This window comes from Terrapene carolina, unplaced genomic scaffold, assembly GCF_002925995.2.
Source record: "Terrapene carolina triunguis isolate 2854851 unplaced genomic scaffold, T_m_triunguis-2.0 Scaffold88, whole genome shotgun sequence".
NCBI lineage: Eukaryota > Metazoa > Chordata > Testudines > Emydidae > Terrapene > Terrapene triunguis.
Window position 1 is genome coordinate 29,602,806 of NW_020664439.1, and position 22,732 is coordinate 29,625,537.

Here is a 22,732-nt window from a genome sequence, read left to right on the forward strand (position 1 = left end):
GGTCGACTCAAGGTGAAGTGGTCTGTTAACACTCCTCCAGTCATTGGGGGAAAGCAAGTGGGTGGACTCAGCTGGGTGGGGTTTTTTAGTGGGTTATAGATTGTTGTAATAAGCCATAAATCCATGTCTCTATTCAGACCATGATTTTTAATGTCTAGCAAAGTTATAAATTTAGGCTCCCAGGCTCATCTTTTGAAAGTGTTGTGCAGGTTTCCTTTAAGGATGAATAAAGTCTGATAGGTCAGATATAGAGTGATCGCTTTGTGAAAAGTGTTCACCCACAGGTGGTAGGGTGTTTTTGTTTTTTATCATTTTTGTGTGTGAGTTCATTTAGGAGCATAGTGATTGTTTGGTGTCCCCCACATAGTTGTTATTGGTACATTTGGTGCACTGGATAATCACTACGCTCTTGAATGAACTCACACAGGAAAATGATTAAAAGACAAAAACACCCTACCACCTGTTGGTGAACACTTTTCACAAAGTGATAAAATTAACATTAAACATTGGCTATGACTGATATTTTGGGCTCATTCCTGCAAGTGCTCAGTGCCTCGTGCAAATCATACCCAAGATAGAGGGGTTCACTCTGCAGGAGGTGCTCAGCACATTGGAGGACTGGAAATTTTACATGGATTGTAGGTACTCAGATAGAATTGCCTTTTTTATTTAATGGGATGGTAAAATCAATGAGATACATCATCTAATTGATATAAAAAGTATTTTATTTTAATTTTGTATTAAGAATGTTATAGCATATGCAGAAAATTGATATTTGCTACATAATGATTTACAAAACAAATATTAAACCAGTTAAAGATTCTCACAGAACGCACAAAATTTTAAGTGTTCATATGTGAAAGAAATGTTATGCAGAATTACTTTAACATCCTTCAATAACCAGTAATAGACTAATGTCCCAATATTGCAAAGAGATCATGCAGACAGATCCATATGCATGCAGCCCCAATTACTTCAACAGGAAAGAGAGAAAATAATATTCTGGTGAAATGGTGTATGTCTAAATCCAATACACAATCAAGTGAACTGGACCTAGTGCAAACATGAAAAGTTTTTCTTCTATATGGATGGGACATTCTAACCATTAAGGAAACACAGAACACTGTTGCCAATCATATATTGGATATTTGCAGAAAGTTGACTTTCTGCTAATTCAAACAAAATTCAAAGCATGTTACACAGTATTTTAGATTATTATGAAATAATTCATTTAACATTTAAAAGTTTTTTATCCAACAGCTACCCTTTTTTTGTTATTGACAGAAATATGTTTGCAATCAATCTCAGGTGCTGAATTTATCTGAAATAACAGATATGTATTATTTGAAAATATTTCAGCACTGGGACTGTGCTGTCATGCAGCTATCTATGTAACCGCAAATGAAACATTCCTTTGCCATTTATAAACTTAGGTCCACATTTTTCACGTTAGGTGCCTAAAGTTGGGTACCTACATGCATCTTAAGGCCTTTAGCCAGTTGGCCCGCTTTTCAGAAGTGCTGTATATCTGTACCCCACTGTTGCTGAAAATCAGACCACTTATTTAGGTGCTAAACATGCATTTCAGTGCCTAAATCCAGATATCCAAGACTGCATATTTTTACTTTAAAGTGTATGAAAAGTTGAACAATTAAATAATGGGAAGACAGAAGTCAATCTTGCTCTCTTTCTCACACAAGTAGTTCCACTGACTTCACTGGGACTCCTCACAAGAGTAAGGAAAGCAGGATGGGGTGCACAGATCATAACTGGCTTATATACATATGAATCCAGGTCTGCCCACTGTCCAACATTCAGCAAAAATTAACTAATTTCAGAGCTCTAACTTCCATAACCCACTCCCTGGAAAATGATAATCCTTGGATTTATCAATATACTGTTACAGCAAATGTGTAGTGAAACAGCTATTTAATATGGCCAGCACGGTATTTAGCGCTGTACAGTTACACTGGTTCTGACTGCTGGAGTGGCTGCAGCTCGTTCTCTTTCTTTAGCAATTTCCATCTCTATTTTGGCCTTGATTTTGTCCCAATCAACTTCCAACTGTAAGAACAGGAAAGATAGTAGGTAAGTGTTAACATTATATTAAATACATATTAATGAACAACAGTATGAAGGTACAAGTCACAAAGTGATCCGCTCTGTCGTTATATAGGTCTCCTCTTGATGCAAATATATAACTACCATTAATGCTAATGCAAGTTACATGTGTGTATCAGTTGATGGCTCTCTTCTATATTCAATATCTAATAAACAGTATGCTATTGGAGGTTCCTGCCTTTGAAATGAAACAAACTTGATACTTTTCAACAAATATTAAAAACTCATGTATGGTGAGAAAATATTCAACAATGGAAAATAAACTTAGATGAGCCTACTAGGCATCTTTCAGCTTAAAAATGAATCAAATCTATTCCTTGGAGTGCAAGTACTGCAGATTGAGCATCTTGAAGAAGAACAATCCTTCCCAAGGCAGGCTGGGCATCTTATGTGAGCATCTGATGCCAGAAAGACTGCAGGGCAAGAGGCCCACTTTTTACAACCAAGGTTCTTGATCTTTGGATCCGCCACTAGATTTTAATAGTGGAATCGAAGTTGTACAAACTACTCAAAAATTTGGTTTGTTTGTTTATTAAAGAAATAAAACCTAACCATTGAAATGCTAAAAGCTAATTATTTACACCAGAAAACTAGATAAATCTATGCTAAAAGTGTAGTAGGCACTATCAAAGCAAAAAATCTGGGCCAAGAACTCAGATGGAGTTCCTGATCTGTCAGCTGCAGCAGCTGGAAGCAATTGAGGTTGTTGGAATGCCATGCCCCCTTCTATAGCCTGGGTCTCCGATCATTCAGTACTATCCAGGGGAGGGTCAGAAGGGGGCGTGACAGCGCACCACCAGGCACTGCTATCTAAAGGTTCCACTGTCCGAGTTGCACTGTCAATGCTTCCCATGCAGTGGGATTATGTAGAGGAACTTGAAAAATAACCTTTTACCTTGTTGGGGAACAATTAAATACAAAAAAATATCCTGAACTAAATTAAAATAAAAAGCACCTTGAAAATGCAATGAGCAAAATTACTGACATGGTCTTTTAATGATTTACAAACAAGATGCTGGAGAGTAGAAAGTCCCCTGAAAACCCATATTTGGAGAAGATAAAAAAAAATGTTGACATTAAATGCCACCATAATGTCCCTGTTCAAATAAAATCTAAAGGTTATGATAATAGGGGTTTTCTATTTTAATAGTTTATAACTATGGATAGTGAATAAGTTTGGATGAGGTAATACTTGTGCCAAGGTCTTGGCTTAACTTTTGCCTGGCAGGGGTGATGTTTTGCCAATTTTTCACATACATAGACTCGCTTAGCTAATGCTTACTGCTGATAGGACAAAGGTGATGTTTTGTTATTATGCTGGAAGATTTAGATAAAAGGAAAATTAATTAATATAATACAGAAATGTAATGCTAAAAGTATCTTTACTGGGGAAAAAATGAAGTGACATGAAAGCATAATGACATGAAAATAGTGTAAACAGCAACATTTATATAAAACAATGTTTACTAACCTTTCCATAACTGTTGTTCTTCAAGATGTATTGCACATGTCCATTCCCACATAGGTGTGTGCACACCCCGAGCACAGTTGCCAGAAATTTCCCCCCTAGGGGTATCCTTCGGGTTGACTCTAGCATCCTCTGGTGCTGCGTTTATATGGTGCTGGTATAAAAGATCCTGCCAACCCCATTCCCCTTCAGTTTCTTCTTGCTGAATGCCTCCGAAGAGAAGATGGGGGGTGGGTCTTGGAATGGACATGTGCAACACATCTTAAAGAAAAACAGTTATGGAAAGGTTAGTAACTGTTTTTTCTTCTTTGAGTGCATGTCCATTCCCAAATAGGTGACTCACAAGCAGTTGTATAGGAGATGGGTTCAGAGTTCAAGGACAGGCTGACTGCAAAACTGCTCGGCCAAAGCCAGCATTCTCTCTAGCCTGTTGAACAATGGCATAGTGCATCATGAATGTGTGAATGGATGACCAGGTTGCTGCCTTGCAGATCTTCTGAATCAGAACTTGCGCTATGAAAGCCACAGAGGAGGCTTGGCATCTTGTAGAGTGAACTGTAAGGATAACAAGTGGTGGGATGTTTGTGAACTCATAAAATGCATGAAGTGAGTCTCTGTGCAGAGATGGCGAGACCTTTCATTCTTTCTGCTATCGCTATGAATAGTTGCAAAGATCTGCGGAACGGCTTGGTCCATGAATGTTGAAAGCTAAGGCCCTCCAGTCATCCTGTGAGTGGAGATGCTTTTCTTCTCTGTTCGCATGCAGCTTAGGGTAAAATACCAGTAAAAAGATTGCTTGACTGCATTGGAACTGTGAGACGACTTTAGGAAGAAATGATAGTGTGTATTTTGTCCTTAAAAAAGATCATTTATGGGGGCTCTGATGTAAGGACCTGGATCTCTGAGACTCTTCTGGCCGAAGTGATGGCTGCCAGAAAGGCCACTTTCCAAGAAAGGTGTAACAATGAGCATGACGCTAACGGTTCAAATGGGGGCCCTATGAGTTTTGATAGGACGAGGTGTGTGTGAGGGATCTCTGACCTGAGGATACATCCTTTCCAGGCCTTTGAGAAATCGTATGACCTTCTCATAGGAGAGGACTGATTGGCTGTCCACCTTGGGATGGAAGGCAGAAATGGCCAGTAGGTGGACCTTGACTGATGCTCCAGGTTGTTTCAGGTGCTCCAAGATAAGCTGTAGAGATGATTGTAAAGGCAGGACTGGTCATTTGGAGCACCAGATGGAAAATCGCTTCCATTTTGTAAGGTAGTTGGCTCAGATCGAGGGCTTCCTACTGCTCAGTAGGACCTCATGGACCTGCTCCGAGCATGCCTGCTCCTCCAGGTTCAGCCATGGAGCTTCCAATCCGTCAGATGGAGAGAGCCAAGATTTGGATTTTGCAACTGGCTGTGGTCCTGGGAGATCAAGTCTGGGTGTAGTGGAAGCCGAACTAGTGCCTGCACGGGCATGCCGAGGAGAATGGTGAACCAGTGCTGTCTGGGCCATGCCGGGGCTATGAGAATGACTCGCGCTCAGTCTTGCTTGATTTTAACACCAGAACCCTGTGAATCAACGGACTAGAAGGAAAGGTGTAGAACAGGTGACTCATCCATGGCAACAGGAATGCATTCGTAAGGGAGCCCAGGCTGTGGCCACAGGGAGCAGAATTGATGACATTTCCTATTGATGTGTGAGGCGAACAGGTTTATAAGGGGAGACCTCCACTGTTGGAAGATGTCCCTCATGATGTCCGGTTGTAGAGACTACTTGTGGTGAAGGAGAAAAACCGGCTAAGACAATCTGCTAGCTGGTTCTGGGTCCCCTGGAAGTATGATGCTACTAGAGTGTCTTGAGAGGGTGCCCTGAGGAAGGGGAAACTCTCAAGGGTTCCAAAAGGGCCATTGTATCATCAGTGGATCCCATGGATCTGTGGCCATGTGCCTGGTGGTATCGCGGAAGACAGAGACATGGTATGGTATGGACGCCCGGAGAGCAATGATGTCGGTTATGTAGAAGAGGGAAATATGACCCAACCTCCGAGTCCAATGAAGACTCCAAGCTGTGGTGCGGAGACCAGGGCGGAGCCATGTCGCTCGGTGCCAGAGACGGTAGATGAGGCAATCTTGTGGCTGATAATGGGGGCTTCCCCGTAGACAACGGTCACAGCACCAGGTGAGGTTCAGGGGTTGCTTTCTGCTACTTGGTGGCACCGGTGGTGCTGAGTCTTGACCCACCGTAGGCTGAGAAGGTCCCTGGCCACTGCGAAAGCCTCGGGAGTTGATGGCACCATGAACTAGCAGGTGCGTTGTCTACTCTGAGGTTGTTCCTTTGTAGGTGTCCGAGGAGCTTGCTGTGGCACTGGAATTGCCAGCACCTGATGTGGTGCTGGGAGAGATGAATGGTGTGGCGCGGATCTCACTCGCTCCCTGTCTCCCTTACATTTCAGCACTGGAGACCTGGTGTCCTCTTGGTGCTTCTTCTTAGGCACCTGAGAGGGTGATCGGTGCTGAGAGTCCCGGGTAGATGGAGGAGTGCTCTGCACCAAAGCTGAGGTGCTTGGTGCTGAGTCTGAGAGTGGCTCCGAAGCTGGTCGTAAGACTGCCTCCCATTGGGAGGACCTTCAGTCGGGCCTTGGTCCTTATTGGTCCAGGGCCAGAAGTCTCTGCAGATTTGGCAATGGTCTTACCTATAAGCTTCCCCCAGGCACCTGCGACAGCTCGAGTGGGAGTCGCTCAGAGACATAGGCTTACTGCAGGTAGCGCAGGGCTTGAAACCCGGCAACTGAGGCATGCCCTGGCACTGGGAAGGCAGACAACCCCACAAATTAAGTGTGGAGGCATCCGAGCTATCTAAAACCTAAAACTACTAAAAACTACTCTAACTATAATAACTATTTACACAACTGGTATCAACACTACGAAAGAATTGCCTAAGCAATGAAGGATTCCAACCAACCGTCATGGGCGGTAAGAAGGAACTGAAAGGGAACAGAGTCGGCAGGGTCCTTTATACCGGAGCCATGTGCATGTGGCACCCGAGAGTGCAAGAGCCGACCCGACGGACACTGCTAGGGGAAAAATTTCCGGCAACTATGCTTGGGGCACTCACCCACCTATATGGGAATGGACATGTGCAAGCACTTGAAGAACTGAAGCTTGCATGTGCATATTGTACAGATTATGTTTGACAAATTTTAATGCTGATTGGAGAAAAGCTAATAAATCTGTAATGTGGAAATGTACAGGAATCAAAGTGAAAAAAGACCTGAATTGAAGAAATACTGGACCAGAAACTGAAGGACTGAGACTGAAAGACCAGGGATCAGAGGCTGAGATGACCATCATGAAGTAGAGAAGGGCTTCCCGGTACCCTGAAACTCAATAACGTGGGCCCCTACGTGTTCCATCTTATTTGTTTATTGTGAGGCATAAATATATGTTCATATACTATTGATGACAATAATTCTGTCTGAAAAGTTATAAATAAAGGCAAAAATTGATTTAGCCCAAATTGTGTGGATTTGTGACTTGGTTTCCCATTTTACACTTCCAGCAAGGTTTTGATCATAAGAGTTCCTCTTCCTGGCCTTAAAAAACTATCAAATACTACACAAGTAATCAACTCAAGTTGATATTTTTGTTCTGAACTAAAATTAGAATTATAGGTATTCTGTGAAACGGTATGCCTATGAAATATATATGTATATAGAGATAGATAGATAGATATAGATATATATATATAATAATAGTTCATGATTGGCTCTTAATTTTTCTTCTGGATAACCTTACTGACTGTTACTATTAATATTCACACAATGTGTTACTGAAGACATTAAAAGGTACATTTTCAACCCAACTCCCTGTTTATGTACAAAATGTGTGCCCCAAAATAAAAGCCCCTGCATGTTTTCAGGATGCAAAATTTATGCAGACTTATTTTATGCCCCCAAATACATTGCATTCACAAATGTTACTAGTTCCATATCAAGCTTTTAATTTGTGCTTGCAGTCAGATAAACAGTGTGTAACAACCAAGATTTACATCCACAGCAGAACTGATGCAAAAATGTGGAAGCAATGTTTTTTGCACAAATTGTGACCACAAAATGAAGGCTGACCTTTTGAAAATGTAGGGCTAAGTTTCCACAGAATACTTACACCTTCTGCATACTGCAAAAATCGCTTATTGGTTTCTTTTTTACCAAAGTCCTCCAGGAACTTTTGTCGATAACCCAAAACTGTGTCAACATGTGTCTTGTGCTTCACTGCTAGTTCCAGTGCCCTGGAATAAAAGAAAAATGAGCTTGTCATGCTGAAAAAAAATACTAACACAATTACAATTACTTTGGTTTTACAAAAAGAGATCTGTACAGTGATTGTGCTGGAGGTTGATCTTCCTGATGCAAGGTGCCAAGCAATTTAGCATTAGTGTTAACCATAGGAGGGTGAGAGTAACCAATTTTTCCTGATAACATACATCACAAAGTGGATAGTGTATGATATATAATTAACATTTTTCTGTTGACAACCTAATCACATTATAGAAATGTGACAACAGCATTTTTTTTAAGTAATTGAAAAAATACACCCTCTTTTACTTTTGAGTATATTACTGTCAGTAAGAAAGGGTAAAAAAATTAACTTTTAGTGAAATTATTATAGCTATGAATTAAAAAAAAAATTTCTTGGCTCTTGGAGAGCATCTACTTGAACACATATAGCACATGCAAATGACCACTTTTAGAACACCCTAAAAACGGGAAGCTCAGCAGCCATTGCATTATTATGATACGTCATGTTTATATTTGTTTTCTTTGGAGTGATATAAAATTAAATTTAAATATCTTAGAATGTTTTATTAATTGTTTTCCAGATAAGACATTCTTGGCAACATCAGCAAAACACAGATCGATATATGTGCTTGCCAGAAAAAATAAAGTTTCTAAATTAATTGTAATTAATTAATTGTAAGGATTAAATGTAATCCTTAGAGTTAATGAAGCCCATTGGGCAACATACTTTAATTGTTTGCGTTTTCTCCATAAAGAATATTTCCAAAAGAAAACTTAATTCAGATTGAAAGGTGGTTTGCTAGTTTCTCATTTTACCTTCATTTAAGTACTCAGAATGCACAATACTAAACTGAAATTAAAGTCGACATCAAATAAGGCTTTGTGTTAGGAACCAAATTAAGCAGTTCATAGTATCTGAACTTTCATCCCTGTTAAAAATAACAGTGTTAAATGATGATACAGAAAGAGAATTACAGGAAATATACTAATGCTGCATTTACATATTATTTTAATAGATAGATGCACCCAACTATATTAATTACTTTAAGCAGCCAGAACCAATAATGCATATTTGAAGCAATATTTAGACTATGAGTCCTTTATGAGTTAAAATGCTACCTAAATCTAAAGCTGTAAGGAAGGCAAATTTTCCCCATTACATTTAGGAACTACTACTTCCACTTTATTTGAGCGTAGACAAACTCTATTTATCTCTAACTTTCAAATGATTATTTGGATGCTGAACAGATGTGGCATGAGAATCTGAACTTGGAGCTGAGTAAGCATTTTTTCTAAATTTGTTATAGTGGAAAAGTCGGCATACAGAGAGGTCCAGTTTTCTCTCTACAGGGACATGAAGTGCCACATTTTTAAAGGGACCTCTAATTTTGTACCCACAATCAGCCATGGTGAGGGGAGATTGGGGGCTTCTGCCCAATTAATAGTAAAGGGGCCTAAACATATTGTTGTCATGGTCAAGGAAAATGGTTTCCATGCTAGTGGGGGAGTTCTTCCTAACCTATTCCCCAAATCCTGTTGTGGGAAGAGACACATTTTTTGAGCACCATCCTTTTGCTTACTCTGTATATCATCATGATATATGATTTAATTCAATGTTTCTCAGGGTCCAGGCAACTATGGTTAATAGATTAGTCAATTAAGTGTCTAATTCTCTAAACATTTAAAACTTAATCTTAGTAAGATTATTAATGGTAGCAGCTATGGTATGTTGAGAGAAATATTACCTATCCCAATTATAAAGGTTAATGTTGACTTGAATAGCTTGATAAATAAGGCCTGCTTGAAGAAGAAGCATTTCAGCATCTTGTATATTTCCACTGAACAGCAGTATATGAGCCATTCTTGATTCTTTTGATGGAAGTTCTTTGATAGAATTGATGTACTGAACTTTGTCAATCTGTTAAAACAAAGTGTGATGGTTTAACTAGAGAAATACACTAATAAAATTAGCATTGCAATCATTTAGTTAAAAAATAGTTAAATCTCATCTACTTACATCACCGATTGATGCGTAGGCTATTTCTGCTGTTGTCATGTCCTTATTAGCAACTGCCATAGCAGCTAAGCATGCCCACATGGTTTGATCCTAAAAATAAGACAAAATAAAAATGCTAAAACATCTTTAATTTTATATGATATGAAAATGCACTTTTTCTCAGCCAGAGTGCAGGGATGCTGTTCAGCTACTGAAAATGATGTACTGATACACAACTGTATAATTTATCTCAGTTGTGCAGATCCCTATAGTCTAGTTGTGTGTGCATGTGTGTGTGTCTTAATATCATAATCATTGTATGGTTACTTCTCAATAATTATGCAGTATGAAAATTCCTGTACTGTGATCTGCTAACAATGACTTTGAGCCAGAGTTCAGAGATATGCCTAATCATTGTACTAGTATTTCTCAATAACAGTGAATATATAAATTTATCAATCCTGGCTACTCTGATCCTGTATGTAAATGAAGGAGAAAGAAGAAAATACCTGATAGCAAAACAAATAGACGAACAAATCAATGAAAAGAAAATAGTTTAAAAAAGTTCTCTTTTCTATTTATTCCTATTGTATTTTAGTGGATTTCCAGAAAAGGCTGCTAATTTTTTAAAAACTATTTGTAATTATGAGAATTTTATAACACTTCTGTTTTCCTTTATTTCAATTTCATGACTGTAATTTTATAAAAGAGTCAACAGAAATATAATCAGGAAAAAAGTTGAAGAAAATCCTAGCATTCTGACTCATTTTGATCTTTCCTCTTCTCTCTCCTTTCACTTCACACTAGTAATATAAAAAGATATGTATTTAAAACATATTAGTTAACATGTGTTAACACATTTTAACACTAGTTTAGACATGGCAAATATAATTTTAAATACATTAGCTAGTCCAGGTAAAGCCTAGGAGGAAATTGAGTTTTTAACATGTTAATCAAAACATGTTCTCTAATCCCTTTTAAAATACACCTTTTATAAGAGTGTGGACAGGCCCTTAGAAGCAGTCTGAGAGTGCAACCTGATTAAAACGCAGTATGCACACACATTAGATATTGTCCAAACTTAATGCTCAGCCCTTTTGTACAAATACTTCTGCATGTAACTTTACAAACCTGAATAGTCCCACTGAGGTCAGTAAAGTGTGTAAAGTTATTCTAAAAGTTTGCATGATCAGGGCCTAACATCCTTCCTACACTTGTCCTTTATTAACTTAAAAAACAAACATAAACCTTGGCCTAAGAAAAGGGAATTCCCCTCGAATAGTAGGTCCTGGATAGTTTGCTGGACCTCGTGAAGTAGTCCAGAGGACTGAAGCCAAGAGCTCTGCCTCATGACTACTGCTGTGTCCATGGCTTGGGCAGCTGCAGCTGCTGCATCCAAGACCACCTGGAAGGATGCTTTGGCCACTGCCTTACCCTCCTCTACAAGGGCCATGAATTCAGGTCTGGACTCTGACGGTAGGAGTTCCTTAAATTTCATCATGGCTGACCAGGAATTAAAATCATAGTGACCTAGGAGTACCTGATGGTTTGATATTCTCATCTGGAGGCCCCCTGCAGAGTACACCTTCCTGCCTAATAAATCCAGTTTCCTGGCCTCTTTTGCCTTGGGTGATGGCTCTTTTTGCCTGTCTCTCTCACTCTTAAGCAGCCACAATGACTAGGATCTGGTGGGGGACGGGTGTAGAGATACTCATACCCCTTGGGGGATACAAAGTATTTACTTTCCACCTGCTTCGCTGTGGGCTGGAAGGATGCAGGGATTTGCCACAGAGCTCTTATGGGCTGCAAGAGGGCCTCATTGAAGGGCAGGGCCACTCTTGACAGCCCCGAGGGTGGTAGAATGTCCACCAGGGCAGGAACTGATTCTGTGATCTCTTCAACCTGTACGCCCAGGTTTTGGGCCACACAACACAAAAGCTCTTGGTGAGCCTTATAGTCATCTTGCATGGGTGCGATGGCCATTCCTGCCACTGCCTCATCTGGGGAGGAAGATGATGAGGTTTTCACTGGCACTGCGCCTTTTATGTCTTCTGTTGCCGGTGGGTCTCCTGTGGGGATATCCTGCACATCGGCGATCTCAGCTCCTGGGATCGAACCCCTTTCCGAGGAGGAAGGGGGGGGGGGGGCTCTCACCTCTAAGGGCACCGAGTGGGACCATCCCGTGTGGGAACCTTGGAACGGTTGGACCGCCCACAGGTTCCACATCAGCCACTGGAGTGGTATTTGCCATTGAGCCGGTGGCTATGCTGATGGAACTAGCCCTTATGCTATAGCTGCAGAATGCCTATGGTCAGCTCGGTGCCTTGTCCTCCAGGAGGCGTATGAGTCAGCCTCCGTACCAGAGCCAGAGGACCCACTCCTGGGTACCATGGCAGCGCGGTGCTCATCGGTGCCGCAGTGGTGAGTGGTGCTGCTGTGGCGAGTGGTCCAGTGGCATCAAGTTCTACCATGAGGATGCCACACCCTTATTGCTGACTTGCTCAGAACTAGCACCTGCCTCCGTGCTGAGAGGTCATGTGATGCCAGAGCTGTCCCTAAGAGTCGATGACTTGGGGGAGATGGCAGCACTGGAAGGGCATGGAGGCTCCTCACTGCCTCATATGGCTCTGGTGAATGTATCCCCTCTGTGGCTTTACCTAGGTAGGTAGTCCATGGGAAATTGGCTCAACAGACCTCATCCCGGGGCCAGAGTCACTGGTGCTGATTGTTCTATGGATGTCTGAGAGTGGCCCGGCATCAGTCTCACTCTCTCTGTGGCCTTTGTCTTTGCGGAGAGGGCCCCCGGTCTGACTTCTTCGGTTTCTTTTTCAGCACCAGTGATGGCGAGTGGTGCCGAGTGGCTGGCGCTGACTTCTTGCTAGCCGGAAGGTGTGTCGGTACCAGGTGGTAGTGTCTTTCATCGGTGTCGCGGATCTCGAATCATGCTGTGCCTCTCTTAAGGAGACTGGGGCACTCCTGACCGACGAGGTACTCGGTGCCGATTCAGGCTGCCACTCCGATGACTGGTGAAGTGCTGCCTCTATGAGAAGGCATTTGAGTCTGTTATTTCTCTCCTTTTTTGTCCTGGGCTTAAAGTTCTTACAAATCTGGCACCGTTCCTGAATGTGGCCCTTGCCCAAGCACTTTAGACAGCTGTCATGCGGGTCACTTACCAGTATGGGTTTGTGGCATGCCGCACACTGTTTGAAGCCCTGGGACCAAGGCATGTCACAGATTCCTGGGTGGGCTAGCCCCTCAGGGCAGTATCTTACTAACTACTCTAAGCTATCTAACTACTTGCTAACTTATTCTAATTCTAATGATTTACAATCTATTTACAGGATAAAGATCCATTAAGGAGTATCACTTGCAAAGCAAGAGACAAACAGCGTTCCAGCAACCATCACAGGTGATAAGAAGTAGGGATGTAAATATCTGTTTAAAAAGTTAACCATTTAAACAATTAAAATTATGTTATTTAATTAGCCAATTAAAGGGAGAGGGGCTGGGGCTGCTGCACCTGGGACTGCTCCGGCCAGCCCTGGGGCTGCTCCAGGTGGCCCCGGGGCTGGGGTTTAACAGTTAGGGTCGGTTAACTGGTAAGACTAATGCTTACCAGATAACCATTTAACCGTTTAGTATTTTACATCCCTAGTAAGAAGGAACTGAGGGGGTGACAGGTTGGCAGGTATGTACTGCGCCATGAGGGCGCCATTCCAGGGGGCACCAGAGTTGACCCCCTGAATACCACTAGGGGAAAAACTTTTGGCGCTGGTGCATGCAGCACATGCACACCTACATTGGAATGGACATGAGCAAACAATCGAAGAAGAACTGTGAGGTATTTTTGATCACATTGTTTGTCAAAAAAACCCAGATCCTCCCTCAATTCAAGTTTCGAAACACAATGTAAACAAAAAAACCCTATTTTACAGCCATTCTTAGTAGAAAAACCATGCTCATCTCTAGTATGTAGAGTTGTTGTAGCTGTGTTGGTCCCAGGATGTTAGAGACACAAGGTAGGTGAGGTAATATCTTTTATTGGACCAACTTCTGTTGGTGAAAGAGAAGAGTTTTTGAGCTTACACAGAGCTCTTCTTCAAGCTGTGTAAGCTCCAAAGCTTGTCTCTTTCACCAATAAACAATATTACCTTATCCACCTTGTCTTGCTTATCTGTAGGCAGGTAAGGGCAGCTGAGGAAAGATTGATGAAAGGGAGTAGGAAGGTGAAAGAGAATGGTAGCCAGAGAAGGTAGGAAGGAAAGATCTTTGCAACTTTTAACCAATTTATCTTTTAAGTACCCTAAAGTCATTGAATGAAATCCAGCCCTGAAGATAGTAAGCAATCATGAAAAGTTATAAATGCCAAAAACCTCCCTGACTTGGAAGCTATAACTATACTTCTGTGGAAAGGATATTATACATACAGTATTACCACTCAATATAGATGGTATAAGTGTGTGTGTGCTTTCCCGGTATTTTAAAAAAATTACAAAAAGATGCAAATAAGAGTCACAGGCTCTTAAGAAGTGGTGCACTGAAATTACACAGTGTAATTTCTGTCAGTGCTACATTTGAAATTATAAATGCCAATTCCCAACTGCCAAATACTGGAATAAAAACATTTGTATCCACCTTCAGATAAGGGAAACAACTCAATATAAACATCACAATATATCCCAAATTAGCTCAATATGTATATTGACCACTCAATTCAAATAATATAGAAAATAGAGAAAACATTTTTAAGATACAGTTTTGTTTATAAATCATGATAACCATATATAAGAAGATAAAATTCCTTTATAAGTGTTAATGGGGGGAGGAAAAATGCCTTTTAAAAAAAGTATACTCCTACACTCACCTCATCTGCTGTTGTTGTCTAAATTATCAGAAAGAAAGTGAGGAAAAAGAAAATGAAAGGGAAGAAATGTTTTTTAAAAAAGATTGTAGGTAACTAGATGTGGAACAGAACATTTTTACAAAATTGGCTATGTAAGAGTCTAGTCCAGACAACATTTATGCTCATTACTAGCTCCACTTTTGTGAATAGTCCCACTGAAATCATTTGGACTATTTGCATCAGTAAAATTAATCACATGTGTAAGTATTTTCTGGATCAGCCCTAAAATAATAAGAAAACACTATAAGGTAAAGAAACAGCTTGAAGAAAGAAAATAGTTTAGAACATTTACATATATAATTACTATTACTACATATTGTTTGAAAATATAAACAAAGGCAACAAATGTAATTTATGAGAATACTGTAGAGTATTAAAAATTACCTTAACAAAGCGACACAATCTGACTGCATCTTCCCATTTTGAACTGCTAACATACTCATGAAGAATAGCTGGATAAGGTGATATATTGAGATGAATAAGTGAGCCATCAGCTCTTCTGATCGTTACTTGATTTCCCACAAAACGTACTATCTGGGGATTTTTGCTAAATTCGCTGTTGAAAGAAAGTCAAGTAAAGCACGTTAATTTTTTTTTCTCATTGAAAATAATGGTTGGAGTTTAAAGCTATTAGTGATTTTCAAATTAGATAAGAGTTATTGATACATTTTTCTTAACTTTGTTTTCAAACAGAACAGAAACATCTAAATAGTTATATTCAATTAAATAGATATGTACAATGGAGTTTAAATCTAAAACAACTTTTGGTCAGATTTTTAAAAGTTGGAATATAGTATTTGGATGCAAAATTGTACATGTACACTGTCATGTGCAACCACTGCAAGTGGAAATACAATTTGGGTATTTGCAAAAATGCCCGATTTGCACATTTAACTGTTGAAATTGCACATACAAATGTGGATAAAAAGCTCTGGGCTGTACTGAGTCTTAAAGTTTAACTATGAAATAAAAAGTACTTTGGGGAGAGTGAGAATGATTTAATATCAAGGATTATTGTAAGAAGAGGAAAACAGTGAACTGTGCTTCTTAGTGGATTGTTTTTTATTATTTTGTAGAGCTATTCCCAGAGACTGCAGAAAATGACTCGAAACCCCAAAGTTATACTTAGATAACTATGAATGTTTCAGAGAAAAATAAATAAATAGTTTGATATTTTTCACTGACAATACAGAAATGCTGTAACATATCAATTAACTACTATATTTTTTAAAACATAAAGGCAAAATGTTTTTAAAGAAAAGTCTGATTAAGATTTGAGCTTTTGTATTTATGTGATTACACCCTAGAAAAAAAGTAATTTGTCTTTTAAATTAGTTCTGGGCAAAATATATTGTAACAAATCTACTAGCTCAGTAATGCATTACCCAATTCAAAATCCAGCCTGTAAAGGGTTCCATAATTCCTCCAGCACAGGAAAGAAATACAACCAGAGCTCAGAGAGGACTAGAATCAAGAAATCTGGAGGCTGAGTGAAAGCAAGAGCAACATGCCAGAGACAACAGCCTGGTAGCTGACTGAGGAGAGAAGGCTAGGAAGCAAGCATCCTGGGATCTGTACAGGAAGGCTAAGACCTGGGCAGAGCCATACTCTCTTGAAAGGGACCAGCAATACCTGCAGGAGGTCACAAAGCCGCAGTCTAAAATCAGGACAACAGTGTGCAGGGGTCCCAGCAAGACTCTTATCTCATTACACTTATATTAGGCTGAATTAGAAACTGTTGGTTTATTCTTCATGTAATTGTCAAATAAAGGAACCACAGTTACCTAATGTATGTGAGTGTTTGACAGGAACCCACTTAGTGCTAGAGTTTCTATAGGCTAGTGGTTGGAGCACCTACTGTGCTTGCTCTTGAGCTCATTGTACCAAACATCTAAAGGGGACTGGTGTATCACACTATTTGCAGTGATATCCTGCAGGGAAGGTGGTTACAATATTTTCAGTTGTTATCTAGAATGAACTTGGATCAAAATATTGGAAGTAATTTAAAAAAAACAAATATTTTAACCTAATTGAATTATTTATTAAAAGGGAAGGAACATTATACAATGGTAAGAGCATAGCACCTGGAGTCAAGAGACTTGGGTTTTATTTCTGACTTTGCCACTGATACATTATGACTTTGGGCAAATCACTTAATGCCACAGTGTCTCAATTCTCCCATTTGTAAAATGAAGATATGTGCTACTTTTCTCTTCAGATGGGAGAATTAATAGGGAGTTGTAAGGTTAAATATATCATTGTTTATAAAACGTTTTGAGAAGCTTGAATAGAAGTTTCTAAAGAAGTGCAAAGGATTACTTATTAGAACCCACCAATACAAAGCAATTTTTGATGAATAAGGCACAAAGCTGGAAAAGTTTAAATACCTCTTACAGGAGGTCAGGGAAAATCTGAGGCAGACTAGATGCTCCAGAACCCTTCATATGCCCTGTTTTATTAAGTGATATATGACATTTAGGGCCTTGTTTACCATGCTGATGCTCAAGTTTAGCACTGTTATGGAGAACCATGAATGTTAAAAGAACTATACGTAAAGACAGGTTTTTGGAAAAGAGTATTTGGCTACTGATTTGTGATCTAAGGGCCTGATCCTGCAAACACGGATTATTGTGAGTAGTCCAAAAGAAGGCAATGGGATTTCCACAGTAATTAGCACTATGACCCCAATGCGCATAGGCACTTTAAAGCACATGCTTAAGTCCATCCCTTTTCAGGTGCTTATGTGTTCTGCCTCAAACAGTTATCATTTATTCATTTTTAAAAAGCTTTATAGTGCACACCTTGAATGGCTAACACCTTTGGTTAAACCTTTCCTAATCCAGAAATAGTCATGTGGCAGGAATTCTGAAGGTAGCAACTGTCATCTATTTCAAGTGGCTAAATTAACACCCTTCTTTGTAAAGAATTATTTGAGTGAAAAATTCAACACAGTATTTAAAAAAATCCAGCAATATTATTCTGAGTAAAAATATACATTACCTTGCATCTTTTTCATACAGTGTTTTTGGCAGGAGATCTTTATCTACATAAACTGTATTGGGATAGTACCAGACTGTAAAACGTGTATCTTGGAGTCCACAAAGTATGTTGGATGTGTCATTCCAAGCCAAAGTGTGTGCCATTGTTCCTTAATTTAAAGATAAACAAATATTACGTATTTGCACATGCACAATAAACACAAAAAATGTAAACATTCTTGGAATTTTGCTATCCTTACAGGTCATCAACAACTACTTTAAAAAAGCAGGTTTTATTTTTATTCCTGCATGAGTTGCAATTTATTCTTAAAAACTTTAATTATAGTAAGTAATTTTCCCTATTCTGTCTTTTTCTGACAGTTATATTCCCATTTCTAACATATATGGAGCCAAAATAGCTCAGTTTTGTTTATTGGCTTAACTGTCAACTGTTGTTAACTGAAACATTCACAAGTCTAGGAGCAGTATCTATTCTTTAACTGTTTCTGAACAAACTACAGAGGCAGTTCATACACTATTTTGGAGGGCAAGATTCAAAATGAATATGAGTGACGAGAATACAGGTTGGGCGGTTATTGGATGACCACATCACTTTCTCCAGAACTTCACATTTTATTTAATAATATTATGTTTCTAATGCTGGAGGTTGTGAAGAAAACCTTCTGAATCAAGTGCTTTCAGAATCTGCAGGCAGACAGCATATATACACAACAGCTCTAAGGGACATGTGGGCTTCTCTCATAATTCTCTTTGCGCTCTTCACTCTGAAATGTAGTGATGACAGTTTAAATGTCAAAAACTTACCTATTTAACTTCTGAGCATAATAAAAAAATACGCAAGTAATGTGTTTATTCAGTGCGGCTGGATACCACAGAAGTTAGAAATGGAAATGACATCAGTTCATTTTATTCATCCCAAGTAGCCACAGCAGGATTGTACTCTACAACATATTCCCCAGTGTTCTTTCAACATATTCCCCAGTGTTCTTTCAAGTGAAGTTTTAAATTAATCAGATAATAGAGCTTCCAACACTCCTGTTGTAGATAAAATATGTGTGCTGCCAGAATGCAGATTACTGTAATTTTGGCTTGGTTCTTACCAATTTTGATAATTTTCTGTTCTTTCCCAAATCTCTTCACAGAAGTAATATAAAGATCTCTGTTTTTATCAATAAAAACAATTTTTCTTTCATTTGTAAGTCCCTTCTGATCAAGGGCAATTTCGGTGATCTCTGTCTAAAATACAAAGAGAAAACACTTGATTGTTTATGCCAGATAGATCCATATAGGAGGAATCGTGCTACATTAAAAGAAAGTGATGATCCACTAAAAAAAAATGTGACATACATTATTACTGTTCAACAACTGGATTTTTTAAAATTCCTGTTATGGTTGTCTTAGCCCCAGAACTATTTTATTTAAGTGTATAGCATTACAGAAGTTAATTTCCTACAAGATTAATATAATAATCCATTAAGAGCATAGTCTGTTACGTTGCAGGAGCACCAAGGCTTGATGAGTCTCTTGAAAGTCTGAAGGAAAAATAAATATAAAGCAGCATAAAGGAAGAGAAGGAGCACCTGTGCCTCTTGCCCAAAAATGCTACAACTACAGAGCTGCATGATGTCTACTCCACTGCCTGCAAGGCCCTTCTTATACTGCCGGGAAGAAAGTAGTGAGACGAAACAAGGTTAAGTCTCCAAGATAATGTCTTCTGTTAAACCACTCTTTAAGAGAAGACAAAGAGAAAGATTGTGCATGGAGACCAACAGCACCATTTCTTCTTTCCTCTCTTCTGACAGCAGAACAAAGAAATAGTGCAAAAGACTTCAATGTTGAGATAAGCAGATGCTAATCAAGTGGCTTTGGAGTGAGAATAGAGAGAATTCAAGTGGTCAGCTTCACTGCAACATATGACAGACTGTAGTTCTCCCTTAGCACTATTCCTCTGAAACTCTCCTGAAGCTCACTTTGATCTCTTGGAGGTGTGAGAAATATAACAATTATACAAAGCCAAGGTTTCCAATCTGTACTCTACAACTGTGTATATCAACACAGTATATACATCAGTCTAATTTGTGCTGTACTATAAAAGAATTAGATTTGTCAAAATATTTTCTATTAAGTATCATATTAACCCCCTAATAGTTACTTCTTTCTTCCTAGATATAAAGATGCAGTTTGAAAGGTGAAATTACAGTATGTACATTACCTTGTGGGTAAGAGGCTTCCCATCGCCTAATGGCTTCCCAGATAATGCTTCAAACAGGTAGATAACTTGAAAAATAAAAGCTGTAGTGTTAAATAATGAAATAGATCATATTTGTTAGATTTCAACATTTCTGTGGATCAGATATCTCCTTGACAGACTTTCCAAACTCTTCATTGATTTTCCAAGCTTTCTGTTGTATTATTTAATATAATATACAGGCTTATTACAGGGTAATTTACTGATTTGAACATCTAATTTTCATATTGACAAGTGAACTACAATCTTAAAAGTCGGTACACTTATTCATTATATGCTGCTGACTGCAGGAAAAATCTCAGTTTGAATACTGAAAATTTGACCCATCAAAATTCTTAAACATCAATCTTTCTTATCAGAGTGCTTATTTTAGCCACAATGTTGAAATATGGTACACTCATTCAGGGGAAAATTCCATTTGGACATTTCTGTGATAGTTCACCAGTCATTAATCTAACAATTATATTAACTAATTAACATTAGTCTAACAATTATATTAATTTCTAGATGATGCAGGTGAATGCAGAAATTAGTTTGGGATCATCATGTTCATCCAGCTGTTGACAAAATTTTAACAAGGGATCCTTCAAAAATCCTCTGCCTTAGAGATACATGCAACTTTGTGAAACATTCTCCTGTCTTCCCCCTCCCCTAAAATAAATAAATAAACAAATAAAATAAAATCCATCGCTACCACACATTCCTTCTACCCCTGCCAAAAATCCACCCATTTATGTTTTCCATGGTCTCTTTGAAAGAAAAAGGACTAGGGACTTTTTTTTAAAGGACGATGAAGAAAGCTGTGATTCTCTTTTATAGTGCCCAAGGGCCCATCCAAGCCCTCTGCTGCTCATTGGTGCAACCACTCTGATGAAGGGACGTTACAGCTGCTTTGTGGCCTGGAAGCCTCCTACCTGCCATAACTTCGCACTATCATAAATGAGCATAAATTCTACATGATGTAGGCTTGGGTTTTATACTTCTGTATCATATCTGAATGTCTAAATACTTTGCTTGTGTATAACTTGTACTTCTGATTTGGCCAAATGGCTCATAAAGAGGGAGAATGGAAGAACAAGCTTACATATATTCTGACAGATGTGGTCTGGGCTACTCAAAGCTAGTGAGGAAAGTAATATCTCACTGTTATGAACATTTCTGTAAATGTACATGATTCAGCAAAAATTAAACACAGGAAGATTGTTAATAATGTCAGAGACATATCTCAGAGGTTTGATGACATCACATTCCACTTGAACTTTGCCCTTGTAAGTTGTATGTTACCATCTGAACCCTGTAACGTATGAATATTTTTATTCCAAAGGATGGCGCTGTTAATGTATTAATAATATGTTATTGTGGGTTTCTTTCAGGATACAGGATGTTGGTTTGAGGTCGTTGGTTTCACCGGTAGAGGAAAAAAGGTTGTGAGAACAGGTGTTCTCCTGAGGTCGTTGGTAGCACTTGCAGAGGAGAAAGAAAGGGTTGTGTACGAGTGTTATTTTCTGCAGATGGTTAAACATGCAAACAAAAGTGAGTTATTACTTACGAGGTGCTTTGCTCTCATTTCTGTGCATGGTTGTCTACATGACCTTAATTCTTGATCTTATTATACAAACCAATACTATTGCTATCATAATGACAGTAGAAAATGAAATGAAGAGGATTTTGTACAAACTACCACACGCAGAATGAGGACATGAATATCCTGCCCAATCTGTAATGCTTACTGAGTGTTTTAGGAAAAGCCACATTAGTATCTGGAAAATCCCAACAACTCCTTACAAGCATTTGAAACCTAATTTTTTATCTTGAAAGGTTCTCTCTCCGTTGAAAACATCCAGAAAGAGGATGACTATGTCCCCCTTTTCCATAATAGTCTACAGATTTAATGAAGATATTCCATTCCCCTGCAGAAACCATGTGGAGGAGTCAAAAGGGTCTGCATTTGTTTCTGAGAACAGTTTCTTCACCCTCCTCCAAGTCTGTTTGAGCAGTGCAGTGGGCCAGAACCCTGTTTCTGGGCCACTGACAAAGGGCTCCCAGAAAACAGAGAAGGATCTGACTGAGCAAGCTGTATCATGGGAAGCTACACATTTCACCTTCTGACAGGGGAGAGGAAAAGGGACCACCTCTACAGTGGGCTTAATAGGAAAGGCCTAGTTGAGAAAAGCAACAATCTCTGGCAGGGCCGGCTCCAGCATTTCTGCCGCCCCAAGCAAAAAAAAAAAAAAAGCCGCGATCGCAACCGCGACCGGGGGGGGGGAATGGGGGGGGGGGGGAAGCCGCGATCGGCGGTGGTAGTTCGGCGGCAGGTCCTTCGCTCCTAGAGGGAGTGAGGGACCTGCCGCCCCCGAATTGCCACAGGTGCCGCCCCTCTCCCTTGGCCGCCCCAAGCACCTGCTTGTTAAGCTGGTGCCTGGAGCTGGCCCTGATCTCTGGGCATAGGGTTTCTATCTTTCCCTGTGCTGGCCTTCTGCAAGACTATTACACACCTCTAGTGGTGTTTTCCTCTAAAGAGAGCTTCCTTTTCTACTGCCCTTATTGCAACGCCGCATTGAGATAATCCTCTTTAGAGTTGGCTAATCCTGACTGACAGCTGCCACCAGAACAGGACCTACAGACCCCTCCTTTGATGAGGCACTGAAAGTGACTGATTAGCTCAAGCTCAGAACTGGCTGGTAAGACTTGCAGAGTGGGCCTACA

General features: G+C 39.6%; 1 protein-coding gene across 2 annotated transcripts in view; it reads right to left on the bottom strand.

The window, feature by feature from the left end:
* Nucleotides 1-768: 768 nt before the first annotated feature.
* The window catches only part of IFT80 (intraflagellar transport 80), a 154,005-nt gene continuing 132,041 nt past the window's right edge, over nt 769-22,732 (bottom strand). For both annotated transcript variants that reach the window (XM_026650014.1, XM_026650015.1), the window contains 8 exons: nt 19,991-20,055; nt 18,879-19,014; nt 17,780-17,927; nt 15,164-15,335; nt 9,898-9,987; nt 9,626-9,798; nt 7,747-7,870; nt 769-2,064 (listed from right to left, as the gene is read on the bottom strand). In XM_026650014.1, the coding sequence (XP_026505799.1) occupies nt 1,951-2,064; nt 7,747-7,870; nt 9,626-9,798; nt 9,898-9,987; nt 15,164-15,335; nt 17,780-17,927; nt 18,879-19,014; nt 19,991-20,055 (1,022 nt within the window). In that variant the 3' untranslated portion in view covers nt 769-1,950. The remainder of the gene's footprint in view (nt 2,065-7,746; nt 7,871-9,625; nt 9,799-9,897; nt 9,988-15,163; nt 15,336-17,779; nt 17,928-18,878; nt 19,015-19,990; nt 20,056-22,732) is intronic.